The sequence below is a fragment of the Alosa sapidissima genome, chromosome 6 (genome assembly GCF_018492685.1).
Source record: "Alosa sapidissima isolate fAloSap1 chromosome 6, fAloSap1.pri, whole genome shotgun sequence".
In the NCBI taxonomy this organism is placed as follows: domain Eukaryota; kingdom Metazoa; phylum Chordata; class Actinopteri; order Clupeiformes; family Clupeidae; genus Alosa; species Alosa sapidissima.
In genome coordinates this window covers 20,873,640-20,887,465 of record NC_055962.1, presented here as the reverse complement: position 1 = coordinate 20,887,465, position 13,826 = coordinate 20,873,640, and the positions used below count along the sequence as shown (strand labels likewise).

The window sequence follows — 13,826 nt, the reverse complement described above, 5'->3', positions numbered from 1 at the left end:
ATCACATGTCATGCCTTAGTGTGAGTCATTTGTATAAGATGTAAGTAGAAACTTTTAGAACAGCGTGCAAGGTTGTATCTTTTACGCACGAAAATGCGCAACACTTGTATGTTGCATGTAAACGAAGATACGCCCCCTAAATCTGACCCATTCATCCTTACAGTTACTTATTCAGACCAATCACAACTACCCGCTGTCTTCTGTCAGCCAACGACAGCTTAGTCCCCACCCCCAAACTTATGTATTAATAATGCCCAGACAGTTATTCCCAATTTACGAGGCTTCTAAACGGGGTTAAGAGCATCCTCCGGTCTCCCATTCTCCATTGCTATCTCTGTCCACGCGATCCAGTTTCACCATGGTTGACGCATTCTGTGCCACTTGGAAGCTGGTTGACAGCGAGAATTTCGACGACTACATGAAAGCTCTTGGTGAGTTTTCTTGACGCACCTGCGGCTTTCTGGCGACACCATGCGTACTCGTCCGCTTTGCAGGTGTACTCTGTTCTTGGACACAATGGAGGAACGGGATCTGTAGATATTTTTACACCTCAAAGGGTGCTGAAACAAAACAAAAAAAAATCTTTAACCCACATCAGTAATTTTTTTTCATTTCACTCCATACTTTCACAGGTGTGGGCTTTGCCACCAGACAAGTCGGGAATGTGACGAAACCCACAGTAGTGATCTGCAAAGAGGGGGACAAAGTGGTAGTGAAGACGCAGAGTACCTTCAAGAACACCGAGATCTCATTCAAACTGGGCGAGGAGTTCGAGGAGACTACCGCAGACGACAGGCATTGCAAAGTAGGTGCAACTACAATTTAACCAAAATTAATCAATTTGTCTGTATACCCGCATACGACTTTCGTCGGGCATTACATCGACTTATGACTTTGTTACAATTGCTTAGTGTTAAAAGTTCAATTTTCTATAGAGATTAATTTCTGAAAAAGGGAATATATAGCCTACAACTGACACTTATTTCACCCACAGTCCGTTTTAACCATGGAAGGGGACAAGTTTGTGCACGTCCAGAAATGGGACGGCAAGGAGACTAAATTCGTCCGGGAGCTCAAGGACGGGAAAATGGTCATGGTAAGTCACTAATAATTGGAATTTTTACTTGTGCAAAGCCTTTATGTATAGGCCTAATCTTTAGCTCAGTGACCAACAGCGTGCATATCTGTAGTAGGCTACAATGTTGAAGAATGTGTTCACATACACTTTGGGGTCAAATAGAGTGCTGATTTTTAATGTCAATTTTGCCTCATTTCAGACTCTAACCTTTGAGGATGTGACGGCAGTACGTACCTATGAGAAGGCATAATTCATGGCTGTGACCAAGACCATCTCAATCTTTTTCTTTCTTGCTTTTTTATTGGATTACAAACAAGAAGTGATTTTATTGTAAGCAGAACTTTGCACTTCACTCCTCGAGATGTTTAAAACATGGACTGGAAAAAAAAACTTTTGTAAGAATTTTATATGTCTTTCATATTAATAAATCATGAGTAAACGTGACTGAATAAACACTTTTAAAAGAAAGTTCGACTTTGTGGAATATGTATGTAGTCTACAGTAAGAATTATGCATTAGGTGCCCTATGAACGTGCTCATAATCAGAGAAACAAAGACAGCAGAGGTTACAATACCATATGGCTTTAGTTCCATGATAGCAAACTTAGACATACGTGCTTACTGTCATAAACTAGCATATTATTCATGCGAGAAAAGTTTTGCTTTGCATTTTACAGTAAACAATAAAGCCTGGACGTTTTAAGTAGGCCGAGGCTATTGTAATTCAATTCATTTAGTTGTAATAGCGCACCATCCTGATTGCTACTAGCTCATTTAAACGCATGACTTCCTCACGTGTAGAGACACTAAAAGTTTGCAATAAGCTCGCGGGGATGCATATATCTAGAGATCTACGATTCTTTGCATTACATAAGCTAAACTATATAGACCTAGGCCTAAAACCATTCTTACCAAGTAGATTATTGGAAGTTCCACTGTCAGTACCATAGCATTATAATAACATTAGTAACATCATTATGACAGTAGGCTAATGTGATATCAATTCTCTCCCGTCCCGTGATCGGACAGTCAACAATGCGATCACGTGACGCATTTTCACTTCCTGTTTTGTAGGATTAGGTTATATTAGTTGGTCTGTTGGTACTGTGCAGCACAAACATGGGACTATTTTAAAGAACAATTGTGCGTGTAGTTCTCTAGTCTTCCGCGATGCATCGGAGTGTTCTGTACTATCTTGCGTGCCTGCCTGTTCACCTGCTGGTTGTGGCAGCGCCGACTTCGAACAAACTCCATAACGTCCATTATGGTAACGGCAACGTCGGTGAGTGAGTGCTCAGTGTTTTTGTTTTGGAATTTCTCTACGTGTCCTCCGATTGTGTAGGCCTACTACATTGTTATGCTTACTGAGTAGCCTATTGGGTCATTCCACCTAATCGGTGCCTTTTGCGTCCCACAACATATAATCAGATCTAAAGTTGCTTAAACAACAAATACATGTGTAATTTAAAAAACTTAATGTTACTATAGATTATATGCATCAATATAAGACCAGGTAAACCCAATAAAATACAAGTTCAAACGATTAAAATCACATAAATATATGCTATGGGTAAAGATTTTGGTTGATTTTGACCTGTCCCACGCAATGTTTTTTCTTTTTCAACAGCACTTCTCGGTTGTAAAATGTTGGTAAAATGATACAATTTTCACAGTTTTATATCGTCTTAAGTGTAATCTCATTGTTAAGCAATGATTTTTAAATAAATAGATATGTTTTCTTAGAAAATATAGTAATTTAAGTAATTAATTTAAGTAAAATAAGTAATTCATCATTGTCCCTTAATTTCATCTCAGTCCTGTTACTTTCACCAAAACCCCCTATAAAATAATGGTACAAACTAGAAGTGACATCATTTAGAAGAAGCAGATTCCACAGTGTGCGAGGGTAACTTTCTCTCCTTTTAAATGTCCTATTTTTCATGTTTTATCAGGGTTGTGAGAGAGGGGCAAGCATACAACATCAGTCCTGTTACAATTTTTTAAAGTGTATATATAAATAATTATTTATCAATACTGATATTACCAATATCTAGAAGTAATAACCTTTCAGATTACATACCATGTGCCTTCCTAACCTTGACCTGTTAGCTAGAAATGAGCAATTTAGCATGAAATCATCAGTCCTGTTACCATCAGTCCTGTTACTATCCTACGATATTCTATGTAATAAGTGAATGGTAAAAAAAAAAATTCATAGCTTGAGATGGCCCGAGACAATTTCTTGTCATGTTAAGATGTGTTAATTAAATGGGCATTAAAAAAAAATCAGTTTGAAACAATTATATTTTTCACATTTTTAAAGTTGAAAAGGCACCGATTTCGTGGAATGACCCTATTATAGCCTATGTTGGTCTACAATATCAGCGTAAATAAACAGGCACAGCCTATGACTATAATATATAGCTACTGGCAAATGTTTAAAAGTTTAGCCTACTTGCATGATCTAATAGTTTGAATCATCGTTCACATTCAGGTAGGCTATGATTTGCATCCATTAGGCCGTACTCAATATGGCTGTTTCGATTTCAGGCAAATTCTGGCACATATCAGACTTGCACCTAGATCCCTCTTACCATGTGACAAAGGATCGCACCAAAGTGTGCCTCTCCTCTTCGGACCGACCCGCCTCTGACCCCGGGGCTTATGGGGACTACATGTGTGACTCGCCCTATCAGCTCATCTCATCCGCATTCCAGTTCATGAAACACGAATCACCCCAACCAGACTTCATGATATGGACAGGGTATGGATAATGAAATGTTTACTGAATTAATGTTGACAATTGGTAAATTGGTTAAACAAACAAACAAACAAACAAACAAGGCCTAATACTGTTCTGCGGTTCCTTATTCAACATAATAAGATAAACCTTAGTTGGTTGAATCTTGTGATCTGTGTTGGTGATATTGTCTTCCTCTATCGGTGATTTTAGTAGAGGATAACAGTCAGTTACCATCATTAGGGGAACCTTTTTCTCTTTTCAGAGTAATTTGTCAAAGACAGCAATTTAATATTAGCTCAAACCGTTTTGAAGATGTAGGAATTTCCTGCCCCGTAGGCCTGTTCCACAACATGGTCTGGTCATTTATAATAGTTCAACATTTTTAAATGTTTAAAAACAACAACTTAACAAAAGACACATACTTCTACATTAAACCTAGTTGTTGGAATTGAATAACAGGCAATACATGTATTACAAGGATACAAGGATACAAGGAAGTTTATTGTCACATGCATATAGTTACTGGAAGTAAGAAATGCAGTGAAATTATGTCTGGTGTCAGCCTATTTGTGCATTTATTGGGGGGGGGGGGGGGGGGGTAAAAAGTGCAGTAAAAGAGGGGTTTAGTAGATTAAGTGGCAAGGGTTGCATAAGAAAGGTGGGGAAGGATTGGGGGGGGGGCACCAACAAGGAGCACCCAAGAGCAAACCTTGGGCAGATCCACGGCTCAAGGGGCTAACCCAACTGCCAGGGGTCTTGGTGTGTGTGTTGGGGGGATGACAGGGGAGATGGGATAGTGTGCTGTGTATGTGGGGAGAGGGCAGTGGTGCAATATGTGTGTTGGAGAAGCTTCCTCATGAGACAATGTGCTGTGTATGGGGGGCAGTGTGCTGTAAGTATGTTGGGGATGTGTGTTGGAGAAGCTTCCTGATGAAATAATGTGCTGTGTAGGGGGGGGGGGGGGCAGTGTACTGCAAGTATGATGAAGGGACTTACTATTGCAAGCAGAGTACTGTATGTATGATGTATGTGAGCGATGACAGTGAAGATGTGTGTGTGGGCGGGAGGGGAGTGGAGCAGTGACTGTGTGTGTGTGTGTGTGTGTGTGTGTGTGTAGTGTGTGTGTGTGTGGGTAGGTGGGGGCAGTGTGCTGTAAGTATGTAGAGGATATGTGTTGGAGAAGATCCTGAAGACAATGTGCTATGTATGTAGGGAGGGGGGGCAGTGTGCAGCAAGTATGTAGAGGAGGCTTGTAGCAAGCAGTGTGCTGTATAATGTGAGGTGATGACAGTGATGATGTAAGTGTGTGTGTTTTGTGTGTGTGTTGGGGATGGGGGTGGGGGGGGGGGGCAGAAAGGCTAGGCAATCAAGGACATGGGTAGATAGATGGAAGAGAAATCAAAAATAATAAATAAAAAGTTCTATGGAGATGTGCAAAAGTTGGAGAAAGTCAGATGTGGGGGGGGGGGTCATGAGTGCTGAGGAGTGAATGAGTGCAAATTCAGTATAGTGTGAGTTCAGAGTTCGGATGGCCTGGGGATAAAAACTTCTCCTGAGTCTCTCAGTTCTGGCTTTGTGACTACATAGGCGTCTTCTTGATTTCAGCGGTAGGAATAATCCATATTTAGGATGAGAACAACCAGTTAGAACACTCTCAACCGCTGAAGTGTAGAAGGCCTTCATGATGGATGTAGAAACTTTGAATTTCCTTAGCTGACGAAGGAAGTAGAGTCGTTGTCTGGACTTCTTCAGAACATATTGAGTGTTAACAGTCCATGTTAAGTCTTCAGTAATGTGGACACCAAGGTATTTAAAACTTGTGACTCTACAGGTTGCCCGCTGATCATTAGTGGGGTGTAACTGTAGTTCTGCTGCTTCCTTCTGTAATCCACTACCATTTCCTTGGTTTTATTGATATTCAGTGTCAAGCTGTTAGATTGACACCACTGTGCCACCTCATCAACCTGATCCAAGTAGAGCTGTTCATTGTTGTTACTAATCAGGCCCAAGATCACTGTGTCATCTGCAAACTTGATGATGGAGGTATGACTACTGTTGGCTTTGCAGTCATTTGCAGCATGTGTGTAGATGTTGTACAGCAGTGGACTCAAAACACAGCCTTGGTTATTAGTTAGTGATACATAAATATCCTTGTAGGCCTACATGATTTGGAGCGCTAAACTTCACAATATGATATGTGAAGATATGATTCTTGAGGCAAAACATGATATCCTACTATAGTCATGGTTTAGTGGTTTAAATGTTTAGTGGTTTTAATGGTTTAGTATATATATATATATATATACACACACACATAAATATGTGAAATATTTCAAAATCAATACATTAAATGTACACTATGCAGGTTTAGGTATTTTTGGCGACTGTAAAGCTCCCTCTAGAGTCACAATATATTTATATTTTACTCTGCTGTTGTAATTAGAAAAACTTCTCATGACTTATCCCCCCTGTACACAATGAAAATACTTTTGTTGTGGAGGTGAAGGATTAACAACAGGCAAAAACTATCTCCAAAGTGTCTACTGACAAGGTCATGTTTCACGATTCTCGCGACATTTGTCGGTCGCTGTTCTTGGAGTTACATGGCTGGTTTTCTTGGTATTGACTCGCTACGGCTATGCTGTATAGTCATGCTAGGTCAATGATTCGCCTATTACAAGTTTGTTTACCATCAAATTGGCTTCCTAAAGGTTATATTAAGGTGAAAATCTTGCATAGTGTACCTTTAATACCTATATTTGAATGAGGGACTATTTATAAACTATGTGATTAGAAAGTGATTGATTTTTTATTCATTAGCAAGACCAGTGCATGGTTTAATCACAGTGCTGAGCCTGTATCATATCTTCTTTAGATATGAATCATGAATCAGCAGCAGTTTGTTGTATGAGGCAAAAATGTGATGTGAAATATCATGGAGAAGGATTATTGGTATAACCCTTCAGATTATTCTATATGGACTACCTAAAACCATTATTTGTAAATGTCCGTGTGTGTGTGTGTGTGTGTGTTTGTGTGTGTGTGTGTGTGTGTGTGTGTGTGTGTGTGTGTGTGTGTGTGTGTGTGTGCGTGCATGTGTGTGATGTAGTGAGCGTTTTGTGGTGTGGACGCACATACATGTAAAACTTCAACCCACTGTCTGACCCTCAGCGACAGCCCCCCTCATGTTCGAGCAGAGGAGCTCTCAACCCAGCAGGTGATTGACATCCTTGCCAACACCACCCACACCATCCGAGAGCTCTTCCCCTCTCTGACTGTCTACCCTGCAGTAGGAAACCATGACTATTGGCCCCAGGTATCTCACTTGCTCTCCTTGCCTTTTCCACCACAGCATGCCTGGAAAATGTCCCTGGGGGACATTTATACGGATTTCCCTATTACAAATGATTATCCAAAACACTTGACAACTTAATGTGAATCACAAATGTTTTTTTTTTTTTTCTGTGATAGAATCTTTATATACATGCTACATAATATATAAAACATAAAATCTGTGCTTATCTGTGATGAAGAGATCTTGTGTTGATTTAATTGCTCTCAAAATAGCTGTTATTTTAGCTAATCACTCCAAACAGAAGTCTTAGTCAGAGAGCAAGGCTTGCGGTAAAATGAATCAGACGCTGGTCTTAATTGCCAGAAATTGCTGGCCCCGAGTATATTTCAGGTCAGTGACCTGGAGCACTGCCTTCTAACACTTAGCACTTGATTCCAGGATCAGTTACCCGCGACAACAAATGAGATTTACCAGGCGGTTGCCAAACTCTGGGCAGGTTGGCTAAAGCCAGAGGCGCTTGCTACCCTGCGTGAAGGTAAATCCCCAGCAATGCAAACACAGGATGCCTGAGAAGGAAAGGCTGAGGTGCGTTCAAATTTGGTAAACGGTGGCGAACGTTCGTGGTGAACATGTTAAACAGTTAAACAGTTAAATTTGAAGGATTTGGTGTTAACATTCAGTTGTAAAAGTAATTACATTGTTATCTTCATCAAGCTCATGTCCAGTTCCACTGTATGTTGAGAACTACATCCGCAGACGGTTGTTCGCAAACGTTCGCCGAAAACTCAAGGCTAATGGACAACTGTTTGCAAACTCTCGCAATGTTTGCGAATTTGAATGCACCTTAGATCTTGCTCTTAGAACCTCTGCCAATCATATTGGATTTGAAGCGATGTGTGTGTGTGTGTGTGTGTGTGTGTGTGAATTTCCATGCCTAGCCCTCCAGGTGTTCAAATCCTTAAATTAATGCAACACCCTGATCTACGAAATATGCTGAAATATGTTTGAGCAGATTTAATAAGCGGCTGTCACTCAGTATTAAGCATAAAAAGCTGTAGGCCTACAATAGCACATAGTGTTTAAAAATATTTTTGGTAAGGTTATTTTAGTTACAGGGCCTGAAAATAATCATGCTGGTTTCTGGCCAAGGCTGTAGGCCTGCACTCATATTGTTTGATATAATGGCCGACTGGCCCTTTTTAAATTTATGTTGTTATTGTCACTAAATTGTACAAGATATGAAACAAGACTGTATATTTTGATGTTTACATCATACATAGACCTGCTACTTCAAAACTTCTAGAGCACCTCCCCTGTGACCTCACCTGAATTCACTGCCAAGTGTAATACATGGGGTGTCCTTTAGTCATAAATGCATGACTGCATTGTTTTGTAAGCTTTTAGTGTTGTGTGTCAAAACAACTCCATGTTGACCTCTACTTTCAAGCGACTGGTCCCACACAAAAACAGACATGACCGGCATGTGTGTATGTTGTTTGTTTCTTTTTTAAAAAGGTGGCTTCTATTCCCAACTGGTCCGGCCCCAGCTGCGGCTGGTGAGCCTCAACACCATTCTCTACTATGGCCCCAATAACGTGACGGAAAACATGACTGACCCCACGGGGCAGCTCAAGTGGTTGCAGAACACTCTAGAAGCCTCAAGGCAGAACATGGAGAAGGTAAGACAGACCTACCGGTCAAGGGGGAAAAATGTGTGACAATCAAATCATCGTCTCATGAGTTTTGTACGTACAAAACAGACGACCAGATGACCTTTAGTTGACCCTTACGTTGAGCTACTTGTTACTTCACTGGACAAAAAAGAACACTGTGTTGGCTTTCAATGCCAGATTCTTGTAAATGTAGGATAGAATGTAGCCATGCCGTTAATCTGCTGACTTTTGACTGAGTCATCTTTTAGTCGCAGCATAGCTACATAATTCATTCAAGACGAGCTACATTTACTCGATAGAGAAAGATAGGTTGCTTTTCTGTTAAATTACTGGGAATGTTCTTAATTTAATCCCAGTGACACACTCATACCCGAGTGAGTTCATCACAATCTCAGCATAACCTCATAGCACTTGGCTGACCAAGTCTCTAAAACCCCTAGTCCACACCCCACCAATATAATTTGCCTTTTCCCTATAGGTCTATATCATTGCACACGTTCCCATTGGTTACTTGCCATACGCCATGGACACTACAGCCATGCGGGAGGTGTACAACGAACGCCTCGTGGAAATGTTTCGCGACTACAGTGACCTCATTTCCGGACAGTTCTATGGACACACACACAGAGACAGCATAATGGTCATGCTGGGTCGCCAAGGTAACGTGGCACAGCCTGTGGATTGGCAGTCTTTCTCTCTCTCTCCTCTTGGCCTGGATTCCTCTATTCAAGGACTGTCCTCAGCTGCCCTTTGAGGTCAAGACGCCTCTGGACTAGGAAAGTCATGCATGTGTGAGTTTAGTATAGTGTGGGTATGAAATTACACCGTAAATTGCCCTCTCAATTATGTTTTCACCTAAAATTAGGTGGCACAAAACTCCTGTCATTTGACAGGAACGCTCTTTTCAAAAACTCTCTCAGTGGTTGGTAGACTCTGTGTGTGGAATGTAATCATTTAAGCCTAGCGTCATCATTGCCCAGCTATGCTCAATGTTGGATCAATCTGTAATTTTAACAATTCATCAAGTGGCACCCCCTTCAGCTGTCACGGCTGTGCTATATTCAGCACTTCAATGATTTGGCACGCGGTTGTTGAGACATTCTATCTTTCAACACAGCCTCAGGCTCCCTCACTTAACAGTCAACCTTTTGTGGAAACATGCGTATATCTGCAAAAAAAAAAAAAAAAACATTATCTTACCATTCCATTCCTCTCCTCAACCTCTCTCTCTTTCCATTAAAATCCCTACACTGGGCTCGAGCGAGACAGTCACATGACTCCATTTTCGTTTGCCTGGCAGGTAAACCGCTGGGCTCGGTGTTCGTCACGCCGTCCATCACACCCTGGAAAGGTGCCCGGGATCCGTACTCCAACAACCCTGGCGTGCGAATGTACCTGTACGACCCTGCGGACTACGGCGTGCTGGTAAGCACGCACATACAAATGGTGTTCAGACATCAAACAGATCAATCAAATCAGGTGGTGTTTATAGTGTGTGGTCACTAGCACATTCCATATGTGACATAATTGATGTGCATATCAGACATAAATAAACCGTGCAAGACTTTTTAATGACACGTAATGGCAGAAGGGATGTTTCACTAATTGTTTGTGGTAGGCGAGTAATTTGCAAAAAATATTTTTATGGGATCGGTTTAACAGACTAGTGTATGAGTTAATGTGCATGAAAGGATTATACACAGAACAATTAGGAGTTATTTCATATGGCTTAATAGCCTATATTCAGACTGGTGCATCTTAATGTCTTCATTAAGTGCAGCGTGACAGATTTCACCACAATGACGTATGAGGGTGATTATTATATAATATTTATTTCCAAGGAGACAGCAGCAGTGAGAGCCCTTACTCTAGGTGATTCAAGGGCATCCAGGAGGTTAAAAGATGCCAGAGGCTTGAGCTGTTACTGGTTGCTATCGCTTTATTAGTGTGTCCATGCCACGTTAGCCGCATACCAGCTCAGATGCCACTTGTTTGTCAGTGATTAATGGCTTTGTCAGTCTTCATTTCATGGTGCGATTTAATCAAGGGGTTTCTGTGGCACTGCCTCTATGGGTTCAGAGAGAGGGGTGGAGAGGGGAGAAGACTTTCTTTCTTTCAGCCGCTTTTAACTGTTCTCTCACTTTGTTTCTTTCTTCTCACCCATATCCCACCTCTCTTTCTCTCTCTCTCTCTCTCCTTTTGCACCTCCCTCTTTCTCTCCACAACCCCTTTGTGTTTGTGTGTGTGTGTGTGTGTCTATGTTTGTCTGCCTCTATGTATACGTGTGTGTGTGTGTGTGTGTGTGTGTGTGTGTGTGTGTGTGTGTGTGTGTGTTCCCACCCCCTTCTCTCCCCATCCTCACCCTAAAGGATGTCTGGCAGTACTACCTCAACCTGACCGAGGCCAACCGCGAGGGCAGCTCGGCGTGGACGCTGGAATACTCCCTGACCCAGGCCTTTGAGCTACCGGACGCCCGACCCCAGAGCCTGCACAAGCTTGGCCTCTCGCTGGCTCAGCCCCAGAGTAAAGCCTTTCACAAGTACTTCACGTACTTCATGGTCAGCTACAATGACACTATTACGTGTGAGGGCTACTGCAAAACCATTCAGATCTGCTCCCTCATGTTCGTTGACCGCGACTCTTACTCTGCGTGTATGAAACAGCAGAGCATTTTATAAACAAAGTAACAGACTTACAAACGGTGAACACTATGTTGTTGGTTTTGTTGTTCTTTAAAAGGGAAAGTTCCAAATTTTCTGTTAAGGGTCTCTGACACAGATGGAAGTAATATTTTGATTAGAGATGCACCGATTGCAATTTTCTGGGCCGATTGCGATTTCCGATTTTTCCGGTTAATTATAGAAACCTTCAGAGACAGCTGAATAAGTATTGAGAGCATCAGTTTTCTTCATTTTAGGCTACTGTGTCAAAAGAAAATGTAACTTTTGTTTGCCTTTCTAATAGGTACACCATCACACTATCGTATGTTCACTTTTCACATCCACTTCCCAATCTGCTAGACTAGGGCATTAAGTCATAGCCCTAGTCTACGTGCAGTAAATAGTTTGAGTATTTTTTTTAAGTGGAGTAGAACTACTAGGCCTACTCTGTGTGTTGCTGCTTGCTGCGTGAAAATCGGCCAATTCTAGTCACCAGCCGATCAATCGTTGCATGTCTAATTTTGATTAAAAAGGGATATTGAGAAAAGCCTATTGTACTGATTCATAAGTTGATTTTAGATTAGATGACAGTGCCTGGGAAGATGGCTGATTAATTCAGGACTAATCAGGCAACTGCTGAACAAAGAATGACTTTTTTTGTAAAGTGAAACTTTATAAATAAAGACTCTTTTGTAAAGCCTGGTGGTGAGCTCATTGAACTTACGAGGCATTCGTTTTCATCTAGTGATTTTTTTTATTCTTCACTCGAGTGCCTTCTCTCTCTCTCTTTCTCTCTCACTTCCATTCTCTCTCTCTCTCTCTCTCTCTCTCTCTCTCTCTCTCTCTCTCTCTCTCTCTCTCTCTCTCTCTCTCTTCCATTCTGTCTCTTCCAACCTTGGAGTTTTTTGTAATGCAACAGTTGTTGCCTTCTTCTCCCGCGGCCCGTGGTGGAGTTGAGTGTGAGAAAGGTTAGCGCCTGACCTCTGCAGAGGGGGGAAAAGGCAGTGAAAACATCTCCAAGCCTGGACATCACTCCACAGGAGACCGGGCCATGTGACATAAGAGAGGAAGGCTTGAGAGAGAGAGAGAGAGAGAGAGAGAGAGAGACGACCTCCACACTAGAGGCCCCAATTCTCCCCACCTTTAACTCACAACCCCCCTCCCCACCCCACAACCACTACCACCTCTCACAGCCACCACCCCAAGTCTCCCCCCTATTTGCCTCTGTCCCCACAGAGCAGCCACATTCTTTGATGAGTGGAGGGAAGGAGCTCATTCGTCTGCCCTGCCCCCCCCCCCCCCCCTCCTCTCCCCCACACATCTACAGTCCGGCCATCATTGGCATTCGAGCCGAATCGGTAGCTTGGGGGAGCTCACAAAAGGGGACAGCAGCACAAAGCGAAGAAAGGTTGACATGGCGATGAAACGCGCGATGCCATGGCAATAGCAGCAGGTCTCTGGCAGTGCCGCTGCCTTGTCTGACCGAGGTTCTTTAATAAACGTTAATCTGTAAGTTGCTGAGCGTCCCCACCCAACACCACCCCCACCCCCCGAGAAAGTAATGGAGCGGCCACCCCGTCACCCCCCCCCCCCCCCAACCCCCCCGCTACTCCCCACCCATATGCAACATATTCCCCCAAAAAAATGGGTCAATATTTGTCACGCCATGTTGCTGCTGGATGAGGCCTTCTAAACACTCTGGATGACCACACAGATGGCTTTGTTAAGCTCAGACCAAGAGATGTTTTGACCACTGATATAAAGCAGTTGTGTGTCTGCCTGTGAGTGAGAAAGGCTCCGAGAGAAAGGACGGAGTGAGAGAGAGAAATGGGGAGAAAACAGCGATGTACAGTACAAGTTAACCCTCTGCAGTTGTTCTCAGGACACCAAAGTGCCAGATTGAAATGGAGCCCACACTGTTGTGTGTCTTCATAAGCCCCCTATGCCAGATACTCCCTCGCTAGACAGACAAACCGTTCTGCTCATGCAGTTTGCTGTGACAGGAAGGAAATGCTTGTGAGCGCCTCTAGCCTGGAGATATTTAATGTCTGCACTCCTAATGCGCTTCTACATTGGACGCAAAGGGCAGACTTGATGCATGCGGACAGACCATGAATAACAAAGACTATGAGATGATAACAAGCACACTCCATAAGCAGCTCAACGCAACCATTTCACATGCATACACACACATGCACACACACAGATACACACACATACACACACACACACACACACACACACAGACACACAGAACTGCAATGCATTCCGCAGAAGCTTACAGTAACTGTCCACTTTCGTACAGAGATGCATTCACTCATTCATATCCGTGGGTTTTCCTCCATTGTGATAATCTCAAGATTTACCCTGTACATCC

At 42.5% G+C, this 13,826-nt stretch overlaps 2 protein-coding genes across 2 annotated transcripts; both read left to right on the top strand.

The window, feature by feature from the left end:
* Nucleotides 1–265: 265 nt before the first annotated feature.
* fabp7b (fatty acid binding protein 7, brain, b) lies at nt 266–1,546 on the top strand. Its single transcript, XM_042096065.1, has 4 exons — nt 266–431; nt 633–805; nt 995–1,096; nt 1,278–1,546. The coding sequence occupies exons 1-4, from the start codon at nt 359–361 to the stop codon at nt 1,326–1,328; spliced, it is 399 nt and encodes a 132-aa protein (XP_041951999.1). The 5' UTR covers nt 266–358; the 3' UTR covers nt 1,329–1,546.
* A 593-nt stretch (nt 1,547–2,139) lies between these two features.
* On the top strand, nt 2,140–12,146 carry smpdl3a (sphingomyelin phosphodiesterase acid like 3A). Its single transcript, XM_042096029.1, has 8 exons — nt 2,140–2,360; nt 3,629–3,842; nt 6,993–7,137; nt 7,555–7,651; nt 8,632–8,795; nt 9,268–9,448; nt 10,090–10,214; nt 11,159–12,146. Exons 1-8 carry the CDS (start codon nt 2,249–2,251, stop codon nt 11,465–11,467), a joined length of 1,347 nt encoding a protein of 448 aa, XP_041951963.1. The 5' UTR covers nt 2,140–2,248; the 3' UTR covers nt 11,468–12,146.
* Nucleotides 12,147–13,826: the final 1,680 nt, after the last annotated feature.

Coding starts and splice junctions, on each gene's coding strand:
- fabp7b (XM_042096065.1), top strand. CDS start 359: ATGGTTGACGCATTCTGTGCCACTTGGAAGCTGGTTGACAGCGAGAAT. Junction 432..632: donor CGACTACATGAAAGCTCTTG/GTGAGTTTTCTT, acceptor ATACTTTCACAG/GTGTGGGCTTTGCCACCAGA. Junction 806..994: donor CAGACGACAGGCATTGCAAA/GTAGGTGCAACT, acceptor TTTCACCCACAG/TCCGTTTTAACCATGGAAGG.
- smpdl3a (XM_042096029.1), top strand. CDS start 2,249: ATGCATCGGAGTGTTCTGTACTATCTTGCGTGCCTGCCTGTTCACCTG. Junction 2,361..3,628: donor TTATGGTAACGGCAACGTCG/GTGAGTGAGTGC, acceptor TTTCGATTTCAG/GCAAATTCTGGCACATATCA. Junction 7,652..8,631: donor GCTTGCTACCCTGCGTGAAG/GTAAATCCCCAG, acceptor TTTTTTAAAAAG/GTGGCTTCTATTCCCAACTG.